Raw genomic sequence first — 23,108 nt, 5'->3', positions numbered from 1 at the left:
GGGGACCTGTGAACAGCCTGGGATCATTAGGAGTGAATGCTTCCTTTGACTTTATTTTATTTATTCTATTAATATATAATATAAATATTATATGTAAAATGTACACATATATGCTCACATATATATGCACATTATGATACATGTACACACACACACACACACACACACACACACACACACGTGCGCGCGTACGCACACGCTTCCCCCCCTTGCTTCCACATTTGTGTTTTCACTTCCTGTTGAAAAGTGGGTAGAGGCATAAGGCCAGCTCTTGTGCCTTCTATTAAGCAGATACCTTCAAAGGCGCTTGCCCAGACCTCTGGCTCTCTCTGTACCTCTAGTACTTCATTCTCTCCAAGTTTCTGTTACTTCCCATCAAACATTTTACAAACAGATTCCAAGAGCACTTCTGCCATAAGCCGCAGGCTGGACTCCATGCTTCCTGGCAGCTTCCTTCCTCTTCAGAGGGGATGGGAGTGGAAGGGGGTGGGGGTAGGGGAGGTAGCAAGGAGTCCTCAAATCCTCTGAGGATCCTTCAGAGGGATTAGACTTAGCCAGCGGGCTGCCTCAGTGGGTGATAGGAGTTCATCATCAGCTGGGGGTCCCTTTGTGCTGAGGCCTGAACCCACCAGTGCCTTGCCCTGTGTCTTTGTATGCAGACCAGGACTGGCCCCCTAGGGGGCTGACAGCAGAATGCCTTTAAGACTAGGCCTCTTAATCTCATTAATATCCTGATTGTCTTCCCCAATCTAGTGGTAGTTGATGGGGTGGTACCCACAAGGTAAAATGACCTTCAAATTCAGGAGATAAAATGACAGTTAGGGATTAAGTCCCTAAGAAGCAGAACATTGGAGCCCTGACACCTCTGAACCACTGGAGCAAGCCAGGATTCCAGGCAATTCTCTCTCTGACTAAGGGACAATAGGGCTGCTTCATTCACTCTGGGAACCTTTGCTGCTGAGATGAATATTTTTTACAGCTGCCCTCATAAACCCCCCACCTCTTGTCTGCTGCCCAGGGAGGGGGTGGAGCTCCCAGAGGTGAGCTGAGGTGCCTACCCTGTCTCACAGGCCCCCATTAAGTTGTTAAAGCTTTTAGTGCCCCAGACAGGGCCGAATGCAAGGGCAGTTCAAATCCCCACACAGATAGAGGTGGGCTTGGGAAAGAGAGGCCAGCATTTCTTTCCACAGAATTCACCTTGTTCAGGGGCAGCAGCTGGGGAAGAAACAGTGAACTAGCTTGGCTCTCAGTCTCTGCCTTACCTCACCTTGATAATCAGAGGGGAATAGCAGATGTATAGAAGAAGAGGGTGTGTGTGTGTGTGTGTGTGTGTGTGTGTGTGTGTGTGTGTGTTCTCATGTTTAAAAGTTTTTAGTGTCTGCATAGAACAAATAAAGACAGTGTACTACAGGTCAAAACCTGTCCCTGTCCCCTGCTGACTAACTCTATGAACTTGGGCAAATTACTCACATTCTAAACATTTTCACTTCCCTGAGTTGACAAACGGGGATATCAATCCAGACAGCACCCATCCTCCTACATTTTGGGGAAAGTTAAATGGGACAGAGCACTCAGGTGCCAGCCCAGGGTCTGGGACCAAGGAAGCGCTGAATCCACAGAGAACGTGATTTCTCATCTTCTCTTGGGTATGGCTGAGGTCTCCTTGGGTAGGGTATCTTTTTGTGCCATGGAGAAGTGCAGCTATCCAGGCCATTTTTACCTTGACCAGGAATGAATCTGTTTTGCCTAAGCCATGGGTTGGAGTCCTACAGCCACTGGGGGATGCTGCAATGGGGGACTAAGAGAGAGACCGGAGGCACGACTCTGTGTTCCCAAGTTCTGACATATGTCACGGAAGTCTGGTCTGCTGGGCTGGGAAAGGAAGGGACAGAGTTCAAAGGCAGGAGAAAACAGCAGCCACAGAAACAGTATGTCCTTTCAGGCTGTGGCCCAGAGGCCCAAACTTATCCTAGGGAGGTGTCTTCTCCCTTCTGTGACTCACTGACTTCGTTGAAGAACAAGTACTCATTTCCTCCTGAAAAGATCATTTAGGAGAGAGGACATGTGTGGGAGAGCAAAGGCTGATGGGGACCAGGTGTTCCTCCCTTGCCTCCTTGCGGAGGTAGCCAGGTGACTTAAGACTGAACAAAGCCACCCAGATCAGGCTACAGATACCAGTCCTGGGCCAAGGCTAGCCCAGTTCCCATCTCACAACCACTTCCTCCTCCTCCGAGCCAATCAATACAAGTACCAGTCTCCAACCAGCTCCTTTTTCTTGCCACAGCCCTGCCCTCTGACCTTTTAGGGGCCTTTTCCTTGATTCAGCTCCAGAATGGAGGTAGAGGCCATCACTCCGGGTCTGCTCAATGGCCCCAGAATGGGTTGTCACAGGATCCTATAACCAGGGACAGCTCCTGCTGGCCAGAGCTGGAATGGGGAGGGCGACAGATAAAGGCCTTCCAGTCTGAAGATAAATGGCTGCCCACAGCCTGCTACAGTAACTTTAGGCCCCCAAGAAGAAGAGACAAAGGTTGCCCCTGTGACACTCACTGGAAAGACGAAGGCCCGGCAGCAGCAGCCAGGCTGGTTCAAAGCCCCAGCTTAATTGTCAATTAAGCATGCATAAGGGAGACAAAGCCGTGACAACCCCTGGCTGCATGCTGGTGTGTGATTGTAAAGGCCAAGAGGGGCAAGGCTGGAAACAGCTGATTCTGCTGACTGTGTTTGCAGGGTACCTTGTAACCAACCGGCCGCTGACAGAGGCAAAGTGCCCCTCCTGCCATCCCTATTGTGTGGGACATTCCAGGACCAGGGTCACACTGTGGTCACCGTGGGCAAGTGGGGCACATGCAGTAAGCATGGCTGGGAAGGAAAGGGTTTGCTTAGGAAGAGGAGGCTCAGCTCTCCGGGAAGAGGATTCTGGGGGAAGATTCCTCTCTCTGGTGCTGCCAGACCTCCTCCTGGCTCAGGTACTGGTTCGGAGAAGAGACAGTGCATAGCAGGGTTCTGGGACCTTGAGGTCTTGTCCCTCCCCAGCTCAGCCTTGGAGACGGCCAGTGTCAGGGGCTGGGGAGATGGCTCAGGGGTAAAAATAAAGACCAGCGTTCGGGGCTCCAGCACCCACGTGAATGCTGGGCAGGCATAGGGTTTGTCTATCATTCTGCACATTGAGAGATGGATACAGGGATTCCTCAGAGTAAGAAAGCTACCTAGAGCAAATCTTACTAGTAAATCTAGCGAGCTCCGTGTTCAAGTAAGAGACCCTGCCTTACTACATAAGGTGGAGAGCCATGAAGAAAGACACTGGCCATCAACCTCCTGCTTCTCTCTAGCCTCCTTTGTACTGCATCTCCAGGGGCTTAGGAGAATGTCTAACCCTATGGCTTAGACACCACACACACACACACACACACACACACACACACACACACACACACAGAGTGTTTATGCCCATACATGATTACGCATACACACATATATGTACACACCATACACATACATGCACATGAGCATGTGAGCAAGAGAGTAAGATATAGATAGATAGATAGATAGATAGATAGATAGATAGATAGATAGATAGATAGACAGATAGACAAACAGACAAACAGATAATCAGTGCTGATACTGGGTGTTGGTTCCAAGTTTTAGGTTCCAAGTCAGCTACGATTTTGGTGTGAGCAGGGACTGGGGAGGCCCCACTGTGGGGAGGGTACGGTGAGGGTCTGCAGCCCAAATTTGAGCACTGCTGTCTGACCAGCCCTGGGGGAAGTCCCAAGAGCCATTCTGACAGCCTCAGAAGGCCATGTAGGCTTCTAACTCCACCATCGCAGAGCACTGGTTACTTCTCTGCCAGTCCCAGGGTGAGAACGCATCTCACTACCTCTTAGGATTAATGTCCATGTGTGTGAAATTAAAAAGAAACCAGGTTCTTTTTTGCCTGCCCTTGTTCTGCTGCCTCATTTATCCTCTGCAATACTGAGATGCCGGGAGTGCTCTCACTGTGGTTTGCTGGGAAAGGTGGTTATTTACAGGTCCACCCATCTAATCCTCACATGCACCCAGCATCCATTTGACGCACAGGAAACTCGAGACTTATGTGAATTAGTCACACGCATCACCTGTCTACTTAGAACTGAGGTTCAAAATGACACCCAGAGAATCCAGTACCTGGGCAGTCAAGGACTACCATGATGGACCTTGAGTGAAAAATGAAGGCCTGAACAGCCACTGAAAATATCCAGTGTCCTGTAAGAATACTGCACCTGCCCCACATGACAGCTGTAGGATCTTTCTCTCCCTAGAAAAGACCCCCATGTCCCCAGAGATAACCTTGAATCCAAGCTGATACTGGAGACTCCATGTTGGTGAGAGGTCCTCCCTACAGGGTATAAATTCTAAGGATGCAGGGCCCTGTGTCCCCAGTATTTTCCTTTTCCTCCCTGTTTAAACATACTGGCTAGGCACATACTCCATTACGGAACTACGTCCCCAATTTATATTGCTAGGACCTGGTTAGCACTTAATGCATATTTATGTTGCAAGAACCAACAGGCTAGATGTTTATCTCTTTCTGGGCCTCAGTTTCTTTCTTTGAAGTTCTTCTGGGTTCTATCCTCATAATTTTTACGAAGGTCCAGACTTTCGGGGCAGCCCAGAGACTCCATTTTCAGTGGACCGTACCCTTCGCAAATGCCCATCTGAGGCTGCCCACCTCTGCTCTGTTTCTAATGCCTGGCCATGCTGCCCTAGCTCTCTGGCTCTCCAGCCAGGGCACAGAGAGCCTAAGCTACCGACCCTGTGGTGACCTCGGCACAACCCCAGCTTGTCAGAAAGCTGCTGGGCCTTTGTTTGGTTTGCGGGCTCCCTGACTTTGGTGTGGAGATCACAGGTCCCAGCACAATAGCCATTGTCTTCTCAACAATGATCCTTGCCCCCGACCACGCCCCCCACAGCTTCCAGATTTAGCTCCGCGGATCACCATGGTGGGCAAATGCTCCAGCCCTGCTCAGTACCGGCCATAAGCCATCCACCGGCTACCCGCTCAACCTTGCTGTATTGCTGTAAAGGGGTTAAGTGACTCTGTGGTCAGGCCAACCCTTGCTCCCCTCACCGCCACCAGCTTCTCTGCCTCTCATGAATAAGCTAATCTTCTTTTGGGGGTACCTGAGCCCTTCCTTTCGCTCAGAGCAGGGCCTAGAGAAACTCCAGCAAGGTCCCAGGTTCATGCTGGTCAATTTCGGGTCTCAAACTGTACCTACTGTAAGTGGCAGACTGGGAACAAATGTCTGCATATCACCCAGTTGGTACTCAGACCCTGACCTGATGATTTGGATTACCCAACATATGGGTCAGCTCCCAGCCCTTGGGCCTTTCCCATCAAAAAGGTAACTAGCAAGAGAGGGGAGGAAGGGACTTCAGAGGACAGTAGATTGTGACAATGGCTGGCTTTCCTTTCTGAAGCCTTTCCCCAGATCAGAAAGCAGCATTGTTTGGTAGGCATGGGTACCAAACAATTGTCTAGAAGCACCTCCTCGTTTCTGGTTAAGATGACTTTCTTAGGAGAGTTAAGGCCCAGGAGAAGAAGGCATGGCCGACACTGCTTGGCAGATAGGAGTCCTTTCCCACGTGAGGATATAGGCTTCTAACTCAATACATTCAAAGCCCACAGCAGAGACATTCTGACCTGGGCCAACATGGCACAACCTCTTCAGCCAGTCATCACAGAAGACCTCAAATGACAGACCCATCTTACTCCTAGCTCAGCACAACAGAGACTGCCACCTAAGTGGCCTTTCCCTACCAACCACTAGACTCCTCCTGTTGAAAGTAGAGTGCCAGATAGGATACGGCCTGGCATGGCAGAGGATGGCCAGAATGCCGTTCTCCGTCATACTGACCAGTGATATGGCACTATGATCTCCCTGCCTGCAGCTTGGACCTGGCACCCCCAAAAGGCAGCCTCTTCTGGGGACAATCTGTGCGGCTGAGTCAGCAGCCACCCAGGGAGAATGAAGACAGAGACAGAAAGGGCAAAGGGCTCTTTGAGGGGCAAGCAGCTGAGCAAGGAGTGGGAGGAAACCTGACCAGAGGCACGCACTTCTCTTTCATGAGAATGTTCTAGCAATGGGAGGAAAGTGGGTCTGCGCCATCTCAAAGTCATCAGCTCCTCTGAAACACCAGGAACAGAATGAAGTTGGCAAGGACAGCAACAGTTGGTTCTGAGGCAGTGAGAGGCACTGTTCTCCACTTACCTGACAGCTTGTTGGGAGGAGAGGAGCTGGGCTGGTGGTGAGGGGAGCCATGGGTGAGCAGGGGGTTCAGGTTATGCGTCTGGTTGGAGCTATAGGCATCCATGGCCAGCTTCTGCCGGAATGCTTCCTCCTTCCGGCGGTTTGCGAACCAGTTGTAGACACGGACCTCTGTGACCAAGTTGGAGCCTAGGCCGTGGGCTTTGGAGGGGGAGACCCCTCGTTGCAAACATTCTGCCCTGCAAAGAACAGAGGGGAGGGACGGTGAGTGAGGGTGGCTGTGGGATCGCATGTGCTGGGCCCCAAACACACAGTCATAGTAGAGGCTGGGGAGAAGCCTGTCCAGAGAAAGGCCATCCTCACAGTCTCTGAGAGGGCTGGAGAGAAGCTTTAGTGCAGGCTGTGAGCAAGCTATGTTACCTAGAAGTCTGAGCATAGGCCCCCTGTGTGTGGATGGGGCAGGCCAAGGATCAGCAATTTCAAGAGAAGGCCCAGTGATGGGCATCCTGACACAGCCTCACGACAGGAAGAGTTCTTCACTGACTCTGAGTCTCTTCCAGGCACTGTGAGAGACATCTGGGCTTTTGGGGGTTTGGATAACCCCCAAAGGGTGCAGAGAACCTGATTCCACATTCATACTCTGGGGCAAAGAGCTAGCGGAGAGGGGCGGGGTCATTAAGGAGGCAGCCAGAGAGGGCAGGTCTCCGATTATGAGGGCCAATGAAACCCCCCAGCACACTGTGAGCTATGCTCTTAGACACCACTTGATGGAAGATCTTGTGTCAACCCAGGCTGCTTCCACACTGGGCTTCCCTGGCTCTGTCTTTTCACTGCCAAAGCTACTCAACCGAGAGGCATAGCAAAGGCCCCACAGGCTTCTGCCAGAGCAAGGAGCGCATGTTCTAGAGAGTCAAAATTGGAATGAAAGAGAATAGAGAAAGAATGAAACCAAAAGGATTCTCTAAGGACTTCCAGTGCTTGCTTTAAAAAAAAAAATCATACATCGCTGAGAAACAGAAAGGAGTCTGTTGTGTCTGTGTAGATGGAGCTGGCCAAAGAGATCCAACCAGCTCTTACTCTCCGGCTAAATTTCCTTAATTGTGTGCTTGAGACAGGGTCTCACTCTGAAGCCCGGATGGGCCTCAAACTCTCCATCTTCCTCCCTTTGCTTCCAGAGTGCTGGGATTACAGGTGTGTGCCACTATGGCGATCATTCTCGCAAAACCTGTGTCTGGTCCCAGCTTCTTTCCAGTCGCATGGGGATACAATTAGTAGAGGCCAGAGCTAAGTGACAGTTTGGTGTTGACTGTATGGAGTGGAAACATCTCTCTCCAGCATCATATTTCACGTCAGAGCTTTTAGAACATCTCCCCCAAAAAACCACTCGTGGGAATAATGATTTAGTATTTCACAGAGGTGAGACTCCATGATTGACAAGCAACAATGTTATACAGGCCCCTTAAATGCTGGGTGTCTTGGATCTTTCTCTTTCTTCTTTTAAACATTCATTTGTGTGTGTTCGTGTGCGTGTGTGTGTGTGTGTGTGTGTGTGTGTGTGTTCGTGTGCGTGTGCGTGCGTGTGCGTGTGTGTGTGTGTGTGTGTGTGTGTATGCACACACTCACACCTTAGGACATATGCTGAATTTAGAGGGCATTTTGCAAGATTTGGTTCTCTCTCCACCATGTGGATTCTGGGGATCAAACTCAGGCAGTCAGGTCTGGCAGCAAATGCCTTTAACCCTCTGAGCCATCTTGCCAGTCCTCAGAGCTTTTAATACACTAAAATAAGCTGTGACTCCCGTGATGTGTCTCAGGCCTACTTATTAATAAGCTGAATCTGGGGTTCTGGAGAACACACCCTGGGAGACCTTGATTTGGCCACACGTGGCTGGATAACCGATATCTCGGCGTCACAGGACTGAGGGGATGAGCCTCCCCCGACGGCTCCAGTGGGCTCCCGGCATTACCTGTTGCACTCCTCCACTAAGGCCTCCCTCTCCTCCTTGCTGGGATTCTTTTGCCGGTCGTAGGCCTGGTACAAAATTTGCTGGGATGCGGGCCCCCATTTGAACCGGTTACGGCGCATCTTCTTGTTGGCGGGCTCAGAGCAGGCATCCTCGGACTGCCCCGGCCCCTGGTTCTGTTGACTGAACTCTGGAAAGAGAAACAGCAGCTGATCCTGACTGCTTTTGTCTGTCATATTTCCAGAGCTCTGGACTGTCTGGTTGAACTCTGAAATGAGAAAGGAGTAGATTTGATAGAGCCTGTGCCCTTCCCTCCACAGACAGACAGACAGACAGACAGACAGACAGACACAGACAGACGGACCAAGGGACAAAGACCCCTTGATTCCTCTCCCTTAAGCTTTACAATCCGCTCTAATTTTATGTAGGAATAGAGAGGGGACACCTTATGGCGGGCTCCTCCCTGCTCGTCTTGTGTGTGTTCCCAGCAGAGCCACCCTTTCCTTTCTTGGACAGAGTTTAGATGTAGTCAAGACAGTGCTTTTTTTTTTTTTTTTTTTTTTGTTTTGTTTTGTTTTTTGAGACAGGGTTTCTCTGTGTAGCTTTGTGCCTTTCCTGGAACTCACTTGGTAGCCCAGGCTGGCCTCGAATTCACAGAGATCCGCCTGGCTCTGCCTCCCGAGTGCTGGGATTAAAGGCGTGCGCCACCACTGCCCGGCTCAAGACAGTGCTTTGACTCATTGACCTTCTGACATTAAGTGACACTCTGAGTCCTGAATGCTTGCATTTTTATTATCTATCTATCTATCTATCTATCTATCTATCTATTTATTTTGAGAGAGGATTTCTCTGTGCGTCCCTGGCTGTCCTGGAACTCACTCTGTAGACCAGGCTGGCCTCAAACTCAGAAATTCTCCTGCCTCTGCTTCCATAGTGCTGGGATTAAAGGCATGTGCCACCAAGGCCCAGCTCTGAATGCTTGTATTTTGATGACAAGGAGATAATCCTAGTCAAGTCTCAGGCCCAGGGGGAGACTGTTCAAAGGTGTAATTTACACTTACCTATCATATTTAGAGGCAGTGTGTAGCCCTCCTGCTCTTTACTCTTATCTATCCTGGGCACCTGTATTCTAACAGTAGGTTCTTTGAAAACCATGAAACTCCAAACCTTTAAAATCATGCTTAGAAATAAATAGGGAGCTTTGTAACTGCAAAAGATGTTCCTTAGACTTCTAGTATGATTGCAAAGGCAATAATGTGTATGTGTGTGTGTGTGTGTGTGTGTGTGTGCGCGCGCGTGTGTGTGTTGGGTGGTATATGTGATATGTGTGTGTTGTGTGTATGTGATATGAGTGTCCTGTGTGTGTGGTGTATGCATGTCCCAGGGAACCTTTAATGAGGGAGGTGGCTTGAGATCTGCCCACATAATTTGAAAGATGGAAGTGCAGAGTCCAAAACAGAGGCCCTTTCTAGGAATGATGCTGAAGGGGCTGGAGAAAGGTGGGAGGAAACACCAGGTTGTTACTTTCCAGGCCTGGACAGAGTAACCTTCAATCCATCTTCATCAAATGAATGAAAGGCGGAGACAGCCTGGCCCAGTGGCAACATGTTGGCTTATATGGTTGGGATGAGGTTTGATATCTGTTTTATAAGAAGGGAACTGTGTTGTCCTCTACCTCCTATCTGCATGGAGCAGGGTTCATAGAGGCGCAGGATATATAACAAATTCATTTTCTAGCCCCTACTCTCCATCTTCTGGACCTTGATGCTTTCCTTTCTCAGTTCCCAGGGTCCCTCGGAGTTCGCAGAGTGTCCAGCTACAACCTCTGGAGCCCTACAGTAACACCTCTGGGTGCACCATAATCTCAGACAACTGAACCACAGATCCACACTACTACACTACTTGGAACCCCCCCCCCAGCCCATCCTAGTATCTCCCTGTGTACCTGGGATTTTATGGCCATGGGCTTCACTTCTATTTTGGCTCATCCCAAGGAAGTGGTGGGCATCGACCCAGCCTGGATTTAGGATCCCAGCTGCAGGTGGGGCTGCCTTTGCTTAGCCCGTGGCCAATGGCCAATTCAGAAGCAGCCTCCTAGATGGGTGGATGGCTTCTGTCACCGGAGCCTTTGATTTGAGATGGTCCTGGAGCCACCTTAGGGCTCTGTTTACACTGATGCCCACTGTGTTTCCAGAAACCAGAAACAGCCTCTGCTAAACGTAGAAGCAGAAAATCACCGGCTTCCCTGGGATGATGTGGGAAGATGTTAGCTCCTCCCACTGCCAGATGCTTCCAGAGGTTTGCAGCCCTTACGTCACTCACTCTTCACAGCAGCTCTCTATGTGCTGTTACTTAAGGGTGAAGCTGGAGACAGAAGTCCCCTGTGCACTGGGGGAGGGGACTATTTAATGTCCTCCCCTGCTCCTCGTGGGCCCTGCACCACCTCTGTAGACTCCCCTATGAGTAACGGGCAAAATCAGTGAGGATGACCCCAAGTGTCTGGGATCCATTTGAGATTTTTTCATTAGAAATGAACAGATGTCCCTGCCGTTCACAGGGAGTGGGCCACCTCTACAACGCAACACCCTCTACCTGTAACCCTCCACCTAATTCTCGCAGCCTTTCTAAGGGAGAGAGTGTCATTGCTTCCGACAGCAGACAAAGAAACTGGAGTTCAGAGTGGGTAGTGATGGGTCCAAAGTCACACGAGCCTAGGATGCTCTAGTGTTCCTAGCCACTAGTCTACGAATCCCCCAAACAGCAATGCTCCCCAAATCTGACTTAGGTGGAGGAGGCTTTTGCTATACACATGCCTCAATATGAAGCTGATCTTGGGGAGACAGCAGCTGGCACAAGGTCAGAACCCAGAGCATTTGTGGGCCAGTCAGGGCCTACAGGCCTCAGGGACCTGTCCTAGCCATATCAGTGTTGGAAGAACGAGACCCTGCAGACCCTCTAGCTACCAACAACTCCCCTCCTCTTTCTTTCGAACTGAATGGAATAGAAAAGGTTTGGTACCCATTAAAATGACATCGGAATGTCATCCTAGGCTTGGGAGCTAGTCCAGCAAGTTCTATATGTATAGACAAGCCCTTGAATGGTACCATTTATTAGTTTAGTTTTTCATGAAACTTCTATGTACCATCTTATTTCCTTCTCCTCTTTCTCTTTCCACTCAACTCATTCATTTGATCTTCCTTTTATGTATCTTCCCAAGTTTTGTCCTATGCTGGTGTGTCTTTTCTTTATCCTTTCAGACTTGATAAGAATGCTACCTCCTCCAGTAAGTCCTCCAGGATTTATTTCTCCAGGTGATATTGCAATCGCTCCACTGCCCAGTGCACGCCTTTTAAAGAGCACTTGGAAAACAGTTGTCATTAATTACTCAAGCTTCTCAACTCCTTCAGGGGAGTATAAGTCCCCAGAGGCAAGACCTGTGTGCCTTTCAGCCTACCATAGTGCCTGGGACATGACATGCATGATAATTATAGGAGGAGGAATATATCCTTAGGTTCTGTCTCCTGTAACTTCAAGGCAAAAACAACGATAACACGGAATAAAAATGTCCCTTGCAGGCTGCCATCCACTTAGTCAATGACCCCTTCTTGAGCATCCCGGAACTCTTTCTGGGACTTCCATCTTATTAGACAGTCCAGTGTCTTCTGTGTCACCCTGTCTGTCCTGGGGGAGCTGAATGAATACCACCTTGACTGCTGAGCCATCCCAGGGCTGTCTGGTCTTTGGAGACTGTGGCTCCTGAGAATGTTCTGGGGCCATGCAGGAACTCAAGAGCTGCTTCATGTCAGGAGGTCAATTCCTTAAATATCACCACCACGGAGTGGGGGGTGGCCAACCCATACTTTAAAGGATTGACTCCTCTATACTGCAAACAGCCTCTACGTGGCTTCTACTCTGTCCACACAATGTTCCACCTCGAGAGTTAACCTCAGCTGGAGACAAGAGCCCCCAAACCTTCCCTTCCCCTGATGACCTTTCTGCCCACAGACACTGGCATAGTAAACACAGACACGATCATTTGGGAGCAGTGTGGGGAAAACACAAATCCAAAAGCAATTTGAAAAGCAACTGTCTAGCAAGAGGGAAGACACTCCTACCCAGAAAATGATGGAAATGAACATGTTGGCAAAGACACAGAAGCTCATAGTCTGGGGAGAGTGGGTGGGGTGGGGGAGAGTGAGTTGGGGGGGGTGGCAGTGGCAGGGTGGGGGGAGCTAGAGGAAGAGTGCGTTGGGGATGGCAGCAGCAGCTGAAACTGTTCTACAGAATGGGCTGGGTCCAAATAGTTCAAGTGTCATGGCCAAGTATGATCTCTCCAAATAACAACAGCTCAAGGTTCAAACTCCCCTCAGCTTAAACACCCGAGCTCCTCAGCATTCTTGGGTGGAAAGAATTTTGGGACAGAAAGGAGACCTTGTTAAGAATTGAAATAAACCTGGCACAGTGGTGCACGCCTTTGATCTCAGCACTGGGAAGCAAAGGCAGGTGGGATCTCTGAGTTCCAGGCCAGCCTGGTCTACAGAGTGAGTTCCAGGACAGCCAGAGCTACATGAAAAACCCTGCCTCAAAAAACTAAAACAAAATCCCAAACAAACAAAAACCCTGAAGCGATGAGAATTGGATCAGCAAACCTCCATGTGTCACTCTGCACTAAGATAGTCCTCTACAAACATTCTTATTAGGATAGTTGATGACATTTGAACAAAATCTGAGTTTTAGAGGGCAGTAGTGCTTCATAGGTAATCTGGCAAATTTGGTAGGTGCATGAAGCATGTATGTGTTGGGTAACCCGTTGGTACAACACACAAAATATAGGGGGGAGGATTATGTAGGCAACTCGCTGCAAAGTGAGACTCTCTTCCTATTTTCCTTTAATAGCCCATTCCAAACTTAAAACAATTAAAAGTCAGTCTGTAAAACAAACCAACCAACTGATGGGTGGGCCAGAGTTCCAAGTGCAGACAACTATAACTGCATCCTGCCTCAGGCAGAAAGGCTGTCTTCACTAGATGGAATCACTCCTGGCTGAGGCCAGATTCTGATCTTGGTAAATGTGAGTAAGCACTTTAAATCGTTTCTGGACTTAGCCCTCACTCCCTCCACCCCTGCCACCACTTCCAAAAATCAGGGTCAGGTTCTGGTTGTCTATACAGACACCTTAGCCGTTTATATTTTTCCCAGAGGGGAGGAAAATAACAGTAATGGTCGTCGATATTGTTAACCCCTGTGCAATGTCATCTTTGGTAACTCAGACCTGTGGTCATATGTCAACCAGAGACAAAGAAAGGGATGTTGGGAAGAAGGACTGAAAACACTCAGGGCACCCTGCCTGCACTGAAGGGTCTACAGAGCAACTAGCTGTGTAGCCAGGGGCTGTGTGAGAGAGAAACGATAGGACATAATCCACTGTGCAGCATCTGCAAGGCCACCATCTACCTGCCAGCTTCGTACACTGGCCAACTCCTTTAAAAGGCCTTCCCGATGGAGGGGAAACCGAGGCAGCCCACGGGGGTCCGAGTGAGGGCAAAAGTCACTGTGAGTTGAAGCAGAGGCAGGTTTAAAACACTTACGTCGGAGGATCTCCCGTTGCTTTCTGACATACCAGGTGTACAGGGCGGCTCGCTTCTGGGTCTTCATGGGGGTGCCCTTGTTGAGGTGCTGGGAGAGGTGGGATTGGTTCAGGCCTGTGACGTCAACCACCTCCCTCTGGGGGATGTTGTGCTGCTGCATGTAGCCCTTGATCATTTTGGCGGCTCTCCAAGGGTCCTCGCTAGACAGATAAGCAGACGGTCAGGGTGCTGGTGGGAAACGCCCAGGGAAAAATAGTCACCTGCTAGGTACAAAACTCACCCTAACATATCTCTCCACCTGTCCAAACTACAACCTGGAGCGAGGTGTACGGCTAAAAGAAGACAAAACGGGAGAGGAGTAGATGCCTCCCCCATCGTGTGCTCAGGACATAGCTTGTCCTTCTGAGATAGGCACAGGAGAATGCCCACCCCTACCCCTATTACACTCCCCATCCCCTCATGCCCTGGAAGAAAAAACTCTTGCTTTATTCTGCTTTCCTTGGATTTCAAGAGACTAAAAAGCAAGAGTCCTACCGGAAAGCGGAGGTGCCTAGGGCCCGATTCTACACCTAGCCAAATTAGTTTTTCAATTCACCCTGTTTCAGCCTAATCTCCCTAGCGTTTCTTCTCCTTCTGAAAAGGAGGCCCAGTCTGTTAAAAGAGGGATGGGCCGGTGTGACCACCTCCTGGGACACAAGGAGTCTTCCAAAGAGTGCCTGGATGTTTAAAAAAAAAAAAAAAAAAAAAAAAAGTATTTTTGTTTGGTGTGTTTAGAAACCTCCTGCAAACCTCAAACTGAGATATTTCATAAACATCTGTATAGCTGTGATTCCTTTTGTATTCAAATATTACATTGTTCTTGGAATTTTAGGAAAGTGTTCTCAGATACAAGGCAACACTCCCCCAGGATGAAGAATCAGGACACTTGCAAAGCAGGTAAAGTTTTTTTTTTCTTTCTGCTGTTGTTCTTTGTTGTGTTTTTTTGTTGTTGTTGTTTTGTTTTGTTTGTTTTTTTAATTATCCATAGCCCTACCTCCCAAATAAATCCTACTGAGGAAGAGTAATTTCAGTTTTGGGAGTAAGACATTAATGATCCCAAATGCTCCGTTTGCCTGTGTGATTGCATCTCTCTGATAGGCTACCAGGGAGGGGACAGTTCTGTAGATTTCAAGTTCGGACTGAGAATGTAGTCAGGCTTCTGTGTCTCACAAACACAGGCACAGCTTGTCATTATAAACAAGGCACAGGGATGTCTTCAGGGCTTTTTTTTCTTTTACAATGTTTCCAACTTCCGTTGTTACTTTTTCTTGCTTGTTAAATGGAATACTTAGAATGAGAATTGTCATTTAAATTAAGAGACTAAGAAAGTAAAACAAGGTACATACAGATCAAAAGTATAAAAGGAACAATACAAGTATGTGTACAATTTTTTTAATGCAGTTATAGAAACAATCCTCCACTACATGTTGATATATATAAGCACATATGTGTGTCTGTGTGTGTGTGTGTGTGTGTGTGTGTGTATGCTTAATAGAACCTGAAAATTAGGTTCAGATGAAATAATAAAAATTGGTGTTAAAGCGGGGACCAAATTAGACACAGCAGTAAAACAATTATTTTTCAATGGTGCCTGTAAAAATTAATTAATTTGTTTAATGTATTAAAAATCTCCAGCAATCAAGGGAGATATTTTATAGGCATTCGAATTGTGATATTTCAGCAAGCTTTGACTATTGGATTCGTGATAAGTCAGGCTTTAAAAAAGATGTTTTTGAGAAATGTAAACTTTCACATTAATTATACCTAAGTTAACAAATTTCTCAAGCATTTATAAAGGCACATAAAGTAAAACAACATAATGAAGTAATAAGAACAAAGGCAGAGGAAACGCGTTCCAGTGTCATACCTGGAGAATTCACCGTGAGGGAGAGGAAAACACAAAACACGGCAATCAACATTTTAGACATAACCATGTAAATACCAGCGGGTCGTCTAAATGCTCGTTGCTGGCTAACATTTCCAAAGATATTTTTAGGGTGGAAAAACATTTCTAACAGGTACGAACAATAGCTTCAAAAGCTAGAGAGAACAGTATTTGAGTTTTAAAAGTTAATACTGTATCGCTTTAACAGATCATTTGGACATTTTCCCTTTGTTTAACTGCTTTACCTGTTACTCTGCCTGCCTAAGAAACCTAGCGAAATAGTGTTGTGGTCTAAGTGTGAATGGTTCTGTGAAAACGGGGCATTAACTCAACAATGAGACGATTAAGAAAGAAAGAAAAACAAAACAAAACAAAACCTCCCGCACAAAAACCGTTGAGGAAAAAAAAAACAAAAAAAACCTTCAGGCCCGGAATGAAAAGATTTGAATTGGGGGTAAGATGGCGTAGGTACACCTTTTTTTAAAAAAAAACAAAAAAACTTTCAGACCCCTTAACGTCTGTCTCGCGTGTTCCCTGGGCCCCGGTAAGGAGTTATTGGGAAATACAGTTTCCTCACCAGGATAAACTCGGGATCACGAGTTGAGGTTGGCTTTCTTAGAGCTAGCGCAGGTGTCAAATGCCAGCCCGCGGTGGCCACATTGTCCTCCTGGCCGTCTCCTTCCTCAACAATGACTTTGCTGTCCGGGAGCAGAGAAGCCCTGGGCCCCAGCCGAGGGGGCCAGGGGCCTCGGTTCCTACTTTCTAGGTGGCGCCCGGCTCTCCTAAGCGCCCCGGACGCACTAGCTTCTGGGCCGGCAGTTTGCAACCTTTCTCTCTGGCTAAGCTCTTGCAGCCAGGGTGAAGGCGTCCAGGCGCACCACCCAGTGACTTCCTCCCCCGCACACCTTTCTTTTCTTTCTGACTTACAGGGGAACAAGAAGGATGGTGGTGGTGGGGGGGGACGGTGGAGTGGGCAAAAGAGAGCGCCTGGTAACCTGCAACCGGCTGTGCAGTGACCTGGGAGCCGCTAGCAATTTCTTGAAAAATTACTTTAATAAACTCGGAAGCTCCAGGAGGCCCAGGGGAGGGAAGGCGGCACCAGCTTGTGAAAGGGACAAAAACCTCAGGGTGTGTCCTGGGTCCTCACCCCGGCTAGAGTCTGGACTCCCCTAATTTCCTCCCCACCAGCTCAGGGGAGGGAAGAAGACCCAGGCCCTAAGACCTCCGGCCCAGACAGGCTCTGTGCCTGCGGGGCCCTGGGGGTATTGGCTTCCCGGAGTGGCAGAGGGACCTGGGGGGCGCGCCCTGCGGAGCAGTGCGTGTGCCGTGCCAGCGCCCCGCGAGCACCCCCTCCTGCGTTTTGATTTCCTTTCCTTTCTAAGCCGAGTTTACAACTTCACCAATGAATAACCCGCCTCTCTTTTCAACCTAATCACGCTCTTTGTGTACTTTCTGTTGATGATTTATAGGAATAAATTAATAACACCCCAACTCCACGTGCTGCAGTTTATGTTACACCTCCTCTGTCCATCATAGCGTGGGGACCACACTAGAGAGGCGCACTAGGCCTCCAAAGCTTCCCTAGGTCGGCTCCGAGGCAAACTAGACGGCGCGGCCCAGGGCAGTCGGGAGTAAGGGCCTAGGCCCCAGGGGGTGATGATGAGATACTTGGGTAGCTGAGCCAGGCTCAGGACAACGTCCCTGCCACCCTACCACCCCAGATGCTCGAAGGGGCTCGGCTCCCTACTCTGTACCGTCTACACCTGATACCACCCAGGCCCCTAAACCCGACTGGAGAGAAATCACCGCCACATAGACAAACAGCGAGGGAAGAAACCCAAGCTTGTGAATGAAAGCAAAATAAATAAATAAAATTAGGGAATTAAAAAAATAAAACAAAAGTCCTCCAGATTGCCTTGGCTAGAGGGCAAGCGGCCGAGTCCCCAAAGCGCAAATTCAAATGCAAGGTCATATCCCACCTCAACCCTGCGCCGCGGGAGAGGGAGCCGAGGCGTGGAGGCCCGGCATTCACTCCGGACTCTGAAACTTTGAAGCGGCAGGGCTTGAGAGTCACCGGCCACGAGCGAGGGGCTCCTTCCTGAAGCCAAGTGGCTCCGGAGCGACGTGTGGTTTAAGAGAATCACTTGGCTCCTTGGATAATTAGTAACTAGCTGTCAAAGTGTAGGCCAGGGAGAGAGGACCGGCAAGTGATCCCAGCCACCAGATAGACCGCCAGCCTGTCCCCGGGTCCCCCCAGGATCGCCCGGGGTGTCTCTAGTGAGATGCGTACACGCCCACCTTTCCACATTGGGACCAGGTGCTCTACAAAGTGGGGCGGGGGTGTCTTAGGAGCACGATGTATTCCACCTATTCTCTCTTCCTTTCATTCCTGGTTTCTTTTGCCCGGCACGGGTCCATCGTGACCCTACAGCAAACTTTCCGCTCTACAAATCTAAACCCGGAGCTCGCACTCGCTGCAGAAACCAGGACCCAAAGAACTTGCCTCCCAGGCCTCAGCCACCATTGCTGCCAGACCCTCTCTGCAAAGAGTTGCAGGCCTCTGGAAGAAATGGCGTGGTTTGAGGTTTTGGAAGTGGTTGAGGGCGCAAGTCTGAGGTCCTAGGAGAATCACAGTTGTTTCCCTGCACCCACCTGCACCCCTGTGATCTAAGGATCCGCACCCTCAGTTCTCACGCCTGGGTACCACAACAAGGTGCTTGAGTCCAGGGCGCCCGCCTAGGTGGAGGCAGATGAAGCCTCGGTTTCCAGGTTACCCGGTTGAGGGACTGGTTCAATTGTTAACAAGGAAGCGGAGCACCCCCGGGGGATTTTTCCCTTAGGAAAGGGGCTTGCGGGAAAACAGTCTGCACCACAATCTTCCAGCGCGGGGCCAGGAACTGACTCCAGGGACCGCGGGGCGGGGGGGGGTGGTCCAGGGAGTATCCAGCACCTTTCTTGCAGCTTACCTGAGCATCCGGTCCACCTCGGCCCGCTGCTCCGCGGCCTCTTCGGTGTTGAGTGCCTGTAGCTCCTTGAGGATGGGAGGGGTGTCATAGTCGTCTCCGTCCTCCGAACCCTCGTCCCCAGACAAGCGGCCCTTGGCGTGGCCATTGGTGAGAGTATGGAAAACCGGCTTGGTGTCGAGATCCGTCCCGCTCCCTGGGGACAGGGGCAGCGTCTCCAGTTTCACCCCAAAGTTCGGGGACGGCAGTAACTCCTCTAAGGCCTGGATCAGCACTTCCTTGGTGACTCCAGAGCTCAGCAGGGCGCTCAGGAGTTCTTGCTGGAGCGAAGTGAGCTTGGACACCATTTTCCAAGTACGAAAAAGAAGAGGGTGAGGGGATGGGTAGGTGTGAGAGAGGAGGGTGGAGGGGAGTTTTACAAGAGAACCCCAAGTCCTGGAACCCCTCCACCCTTTAGACTCCAGACACCTGTTACTCCCCGGGGTCCCGGAGTCTCCTCCGAGAGGAGTCAGAAAACTTCTAACTTGCCATGATCGCCACCATTAGGCCATATAAGATATGCAAATGAGTGGGAAGGGCTCGGCTTTCGGCAAGATGCAAATGGTGGTGGGGAGGGGGAAAAACCGAAAGAGTGGGAGAGCCGTAGGGACAGTCCAACGGAGCCGGAGACTCGGGCCGGGATCGGGACTTGCCAGAGCCCATTGTACTCACCCTTGGGGGGGCTCCAGATCTTCTCTACCGAGTCTGTTTATCAGCCAAACTTTAGCTGACCTTTGGACTTGTTAAGCAAGTGGCTTGCAGCCTAGGCTGGGTGGGGGTGGGGGTGGGCTTTTCCACTGGCGGCCGGTTCAACTTTAGTCCAGAAAGAAGAAACTGCGCTTCGGGGGTTCAGGTGAGAGAGCTGGAGAAAGATGGGGTGCCTGGGAAGAGGGAAGTCGGGGGCGGGGGAGGATGAGGAGAGCAGAGAGTCTCCAAGGTGTCCGCAGGTAGGAAACCTGGAAATGCAGCAGGGTGGTGGAGAGTCGGATCCTCTGGGAATGAGCGCCAGGAAGAAGACAGTGGCTCTAGGCACGGCTAGAACGAATTGGAGGGACTCGGTTTATTTATTTATTTATTTTTTTAACCTCGGTTACTGCTCTCCAGGCCTTTCTCAGCCAGGCCGGATAGCTTGGATTCGCAGACCGCGGGGTTAGGGTGCTAGAGGCCTTTAGGACCCTTGAAAGGAGGCGCCCGGCAGACTAATTTATGGCCGGAGGGAGTAGCGAAAGTGGAGCTTCGCTGCTTCAGGGCTGCACCAGCCCCTCCAAGCCGGGGGCGAGCAGGACACCTGGGGCGCTCTCTCTAGACTAAACAGGGAACATAAATGTGCCTGGGCTTTGCAGGCAAAACTAGGGCTGCAGGGGACCCCGCTGAGTGCTTAGCTTGGCCTGTGGCTGGAACAGCTGTTGCCGCTCCGGGTTACCCACTTTTTCTGGTTCTTAGATCTAGAACGTCTGCGGTAGTATCGGTGCCGGGAGTTAGAGACGCGCTCTAGTAAACTCAAGTTCACTGTGGCCGTGGTCTTGCGTGCCACCTGAAGCAGGCACCACCAAAGCCATTGAAGAAACTTTTTTTTTTTTTTCCTCACCCAGGTCTGGCCCGGAAGGAAGCCATGAGCCTTTCGGCACGGCAGGAGTTTCTGCCACATCTCCCCTGGGACCCGGAGAGGAAGGAAGGAGGCCCAGGCCGCACGCAGACCTCCAGGCTGGGACCTGGCCTGCTGGGGAAGAGACTGCTCAGATCCACACACAGTAGCAGTAGCTCCCGGGGCAGAGGCCATTTTGAACCTCGGTTCCCTCATTTGTGAAATATACTCCTTAATAGCCAGGATGCAGGGAAGGTGTAAACACTGAGGAGGACTACCTGTGAAAAGCTGGCTAGCGCTTGTGTTCTTTTCAGTCCGTGAAGATGGGAGGCCAGTTCCCAGTGGTAAAGTCTAGCCCCGTGGAAGCTTAGGGTTCTCAGAAGCAGGGACAGTGAGTTTGGAAGAATTGGACAAAGAAGGACAAAAGTCAGAACCAAATCAGGAGAGCAAAGGAACTTCTAAGCACATTCTCTTAACTGCTTGCACTTTCAAACACAACAGATTAGGAGGAAATCGCGGTTGGGTCAGAGGTAGAGATGAATAGTCACAAGGGAGAAGAGAGGCCCGCAGCCCTCATCTGCGAGGCACAGGATCAGACCTCCTGGTGAGCAGACTCCTGGTGATTCTGAGTCAGGCTGCAAGAGTGAAGTTTCTGTGAAAGGCAGAGCCGCGGCCGGTACCGATCACCTGTGCTCAGAGTCAGGGAGAAGGAAGGGGTGGGTGCATGCATGGGATCCCACCCAAGGATAAACACCTATCACTGTTTATCTGAGAAAGGGGTTATAAGTTCACAGAAGGGGGGGGGTCTTCATTTCACCTTCTTGCTTTCTAGTTTGTTGTGACATGTGACAGATCCTTGCCTCTTGTGATTCTGCCCAGTAGAACTCTCTCTGCCTCCCAGCTCCACTCGGGCAGAATAATGAAGTGTTCAGAGTAAATGTCTCTGACTGAAAGCCTTGTTTCCCCTGTCTCTTACTCAATATCATAAGTAATAATGGGCGTCAGTTTCTGTCTTAAGCCAGGAAAACCCATTAAAAAGGCCACTATCGCCGTCACTGTCCACTTATCAACACAGCTTTGATTTGCAGTTCTAGGTGGTGTGTGCCACCAGACTCCCAAACCTCCCTCCCTCGAAACTCAGGTGTTAACACATTCTTACCACCACCCTGCCTCACACACACACACTAGCTACCCATGTGAATATGCAGAAAGCTATACCTAGAGTGCAGGGAACAGTTCCCGTGTGTGTGCAGGTAGGTCTCCCAGGTAACCTGGCTATTCATACCCTGAAATGATCCTACCCAGAACTACAGTTTACTTGCTACTCCAGGCAATCAATATAGATGAATATCAAGTAACTGCAATTACAGATGTGTGAGCAGATTTTATAGCCATGAGCATGTACTGATTATTTTTATGTGAAGGAGTGTTTTGCTTGCATGTCTATGTGTATGTGTACCATGTGTGTGTCTGATGTCCTTGGAGACCAGAAGAGGGTGTTAGATCCCCTGGAACTGGAGTTACAGACAGTTCTGAGCTGACATGTGGGTGCTAGGAATTGAATCCGGATCCTCTGTAAGGGTAACAAGTGCCCTTAGCCACTGAGCCATCTCTTCAGCCCTGTCATGGAAATTTAAAAAGAAAAATGCAAGTAGAACCACATGGCTAAATGAGCCACCTCATGAAAGTTTTACTCTACAGTAAAACTCCTCCCTAAGAGAGAGAAGGAGAAGGCTCTCTAGCCTTCATTGCTTTCAGAGATGAGAAGGTGAAGCGAGGGTGGGGGTGGGGTCCTACAGGAGGGAGGGGGAGGTTACTCCATAGGGATGGAGGACAGGCTTTGGAGTCACAGATTGTGAGTACATCATGAGGAAGATTCAGCATTGTGATTTATTTATGAATTCTATGATATGAAATTCCTTAGAGGCCTAAGTTCCTGAGACGTCCACTTCCAGATCTTTAGGCAGGTGGTCAAAGATCCGAGGCCAGTCCTCTGTATAGTGGGAGACATGGGATTTTTCAGTGGCCCATGAGAAACTGCACCACAGAGAATTAGATGCAGAGGGACAGGGCCTTCTGACCTCTTCCTCGCCATTGCCTGGAGAGCTGCTGAGATTCACAGTTGCTCAGTAAGATATCTGTGGAGAGAATGAACAAGAGGGCACCTCTGAAGGTACCATGAAGAATGATTGTGGCAACTTGTCAAATTTTCCTGGCCATCAGCAATGAAATTGTGGACTAAAAATAGTAACATTCTTAGGCACAGACAGATATGCTATGTGGTCTATTTGCATTCTGTTAACTAGGAAAGCAAACCCATAGTGATGTAGGTTACTGGTGTAGTAGGAAGGTTCTATGTTTGTTTGTTTTTTATGTTTGCTTATTATTTTAAATGATAATTCGTTTTTATTGTTTTATATTTAAAATTAACTTGTTGCTTTATGTTTATGGTTGTTTTTGCTTGCATGTATGTCTGTGTACCATGTGTGTGCCTGGTACCCATGGAGGCCAGAACAGGCATCAGTCCCCTGGATCTGGAGTTACAAATGAATGTGAGCTGTCATGTGGGTGCTGGGAATAGAGCCGGGAACCTGGGTCCTCTGGAAGAACAGCCAGTGCTCTTAACCACTGAGCCATCTCTCCGTGTTTATTTTTAATGTGTATGGGTGTGCCTGAATGTCTGTGCACCATGTGCATGCAGTGTCTAAGGAGGCCAGAAGAGGGCATCTGATATCGGAGCTGAAGTTACAGGTGGTTGTGAGCTCCCATATGGGTGCCAGAAATGAATCCAGGTCCT

At 49.6% G+C, this 23,108-nt stretch overlaps 1 protein-coding gene across 4 annotated transcripts in view; it reads right to left on the bottom strand.

The window, feature by feature from the left end:
* The window catches only part of Hnf1b (HNF1 homeobox B), a 53,548-nt gene extending 34,121 nt beyond the window's left edge, over nt 1-19,427 (bottom strand). The window contains exons 1-4 of one of the 4 annotated variants that reach the window (XM_059271362.1): nt 18,691-19,427; nt 13,801-14,000; nt 8,216-8,480; nt 6,252-6,487 (exon numbers count right to left, since the gene is read on the bottom strand). In XM_059271362.1, coding sequence (XP_059127345.1) covers nt 6,252-6,487; nt 8,216-8,480; nt 13,801-14,000; nt 18,691-19,034 — 1,045 coding nt within the window. In that variant the 5' untranslated portion in view covers nt 19,035-19,427. The remainder of the gene's footprint in view (nt 1-6,251; nt 6,488-8,215; nt 8,481-13,800; nt 14,001-18,690) is intronic. The other 3 variants (XM_059271364.1, XM_059271361.1, XM_059271363.1) reach the window with 3 other exon arrangements.
* Between the last annotated feature and the right edge of the window lie 3,681 nt (nt 19,428-23,108).

The sequence above is a fragment of the Peromyscus eremicus genome, chromosome 8a (genome assembly GCF_949786415.1).
Source record: "Peromyscus eremicus chromosome 8a, PerEre_H2_v1, whole genome shotgun sequence".
Lineage (NCBI taxonomy): Eukaryota > Metazoa > Chordata > Mammalia > Rodentia > Cricetidae > Peromyscus > Peromyscus eremicus.
The sequence above is the reverse complement of the archived record's forward strand: the minus strand, read 5'-3'. Positions and strand labels throughout refer to the sequence as shown.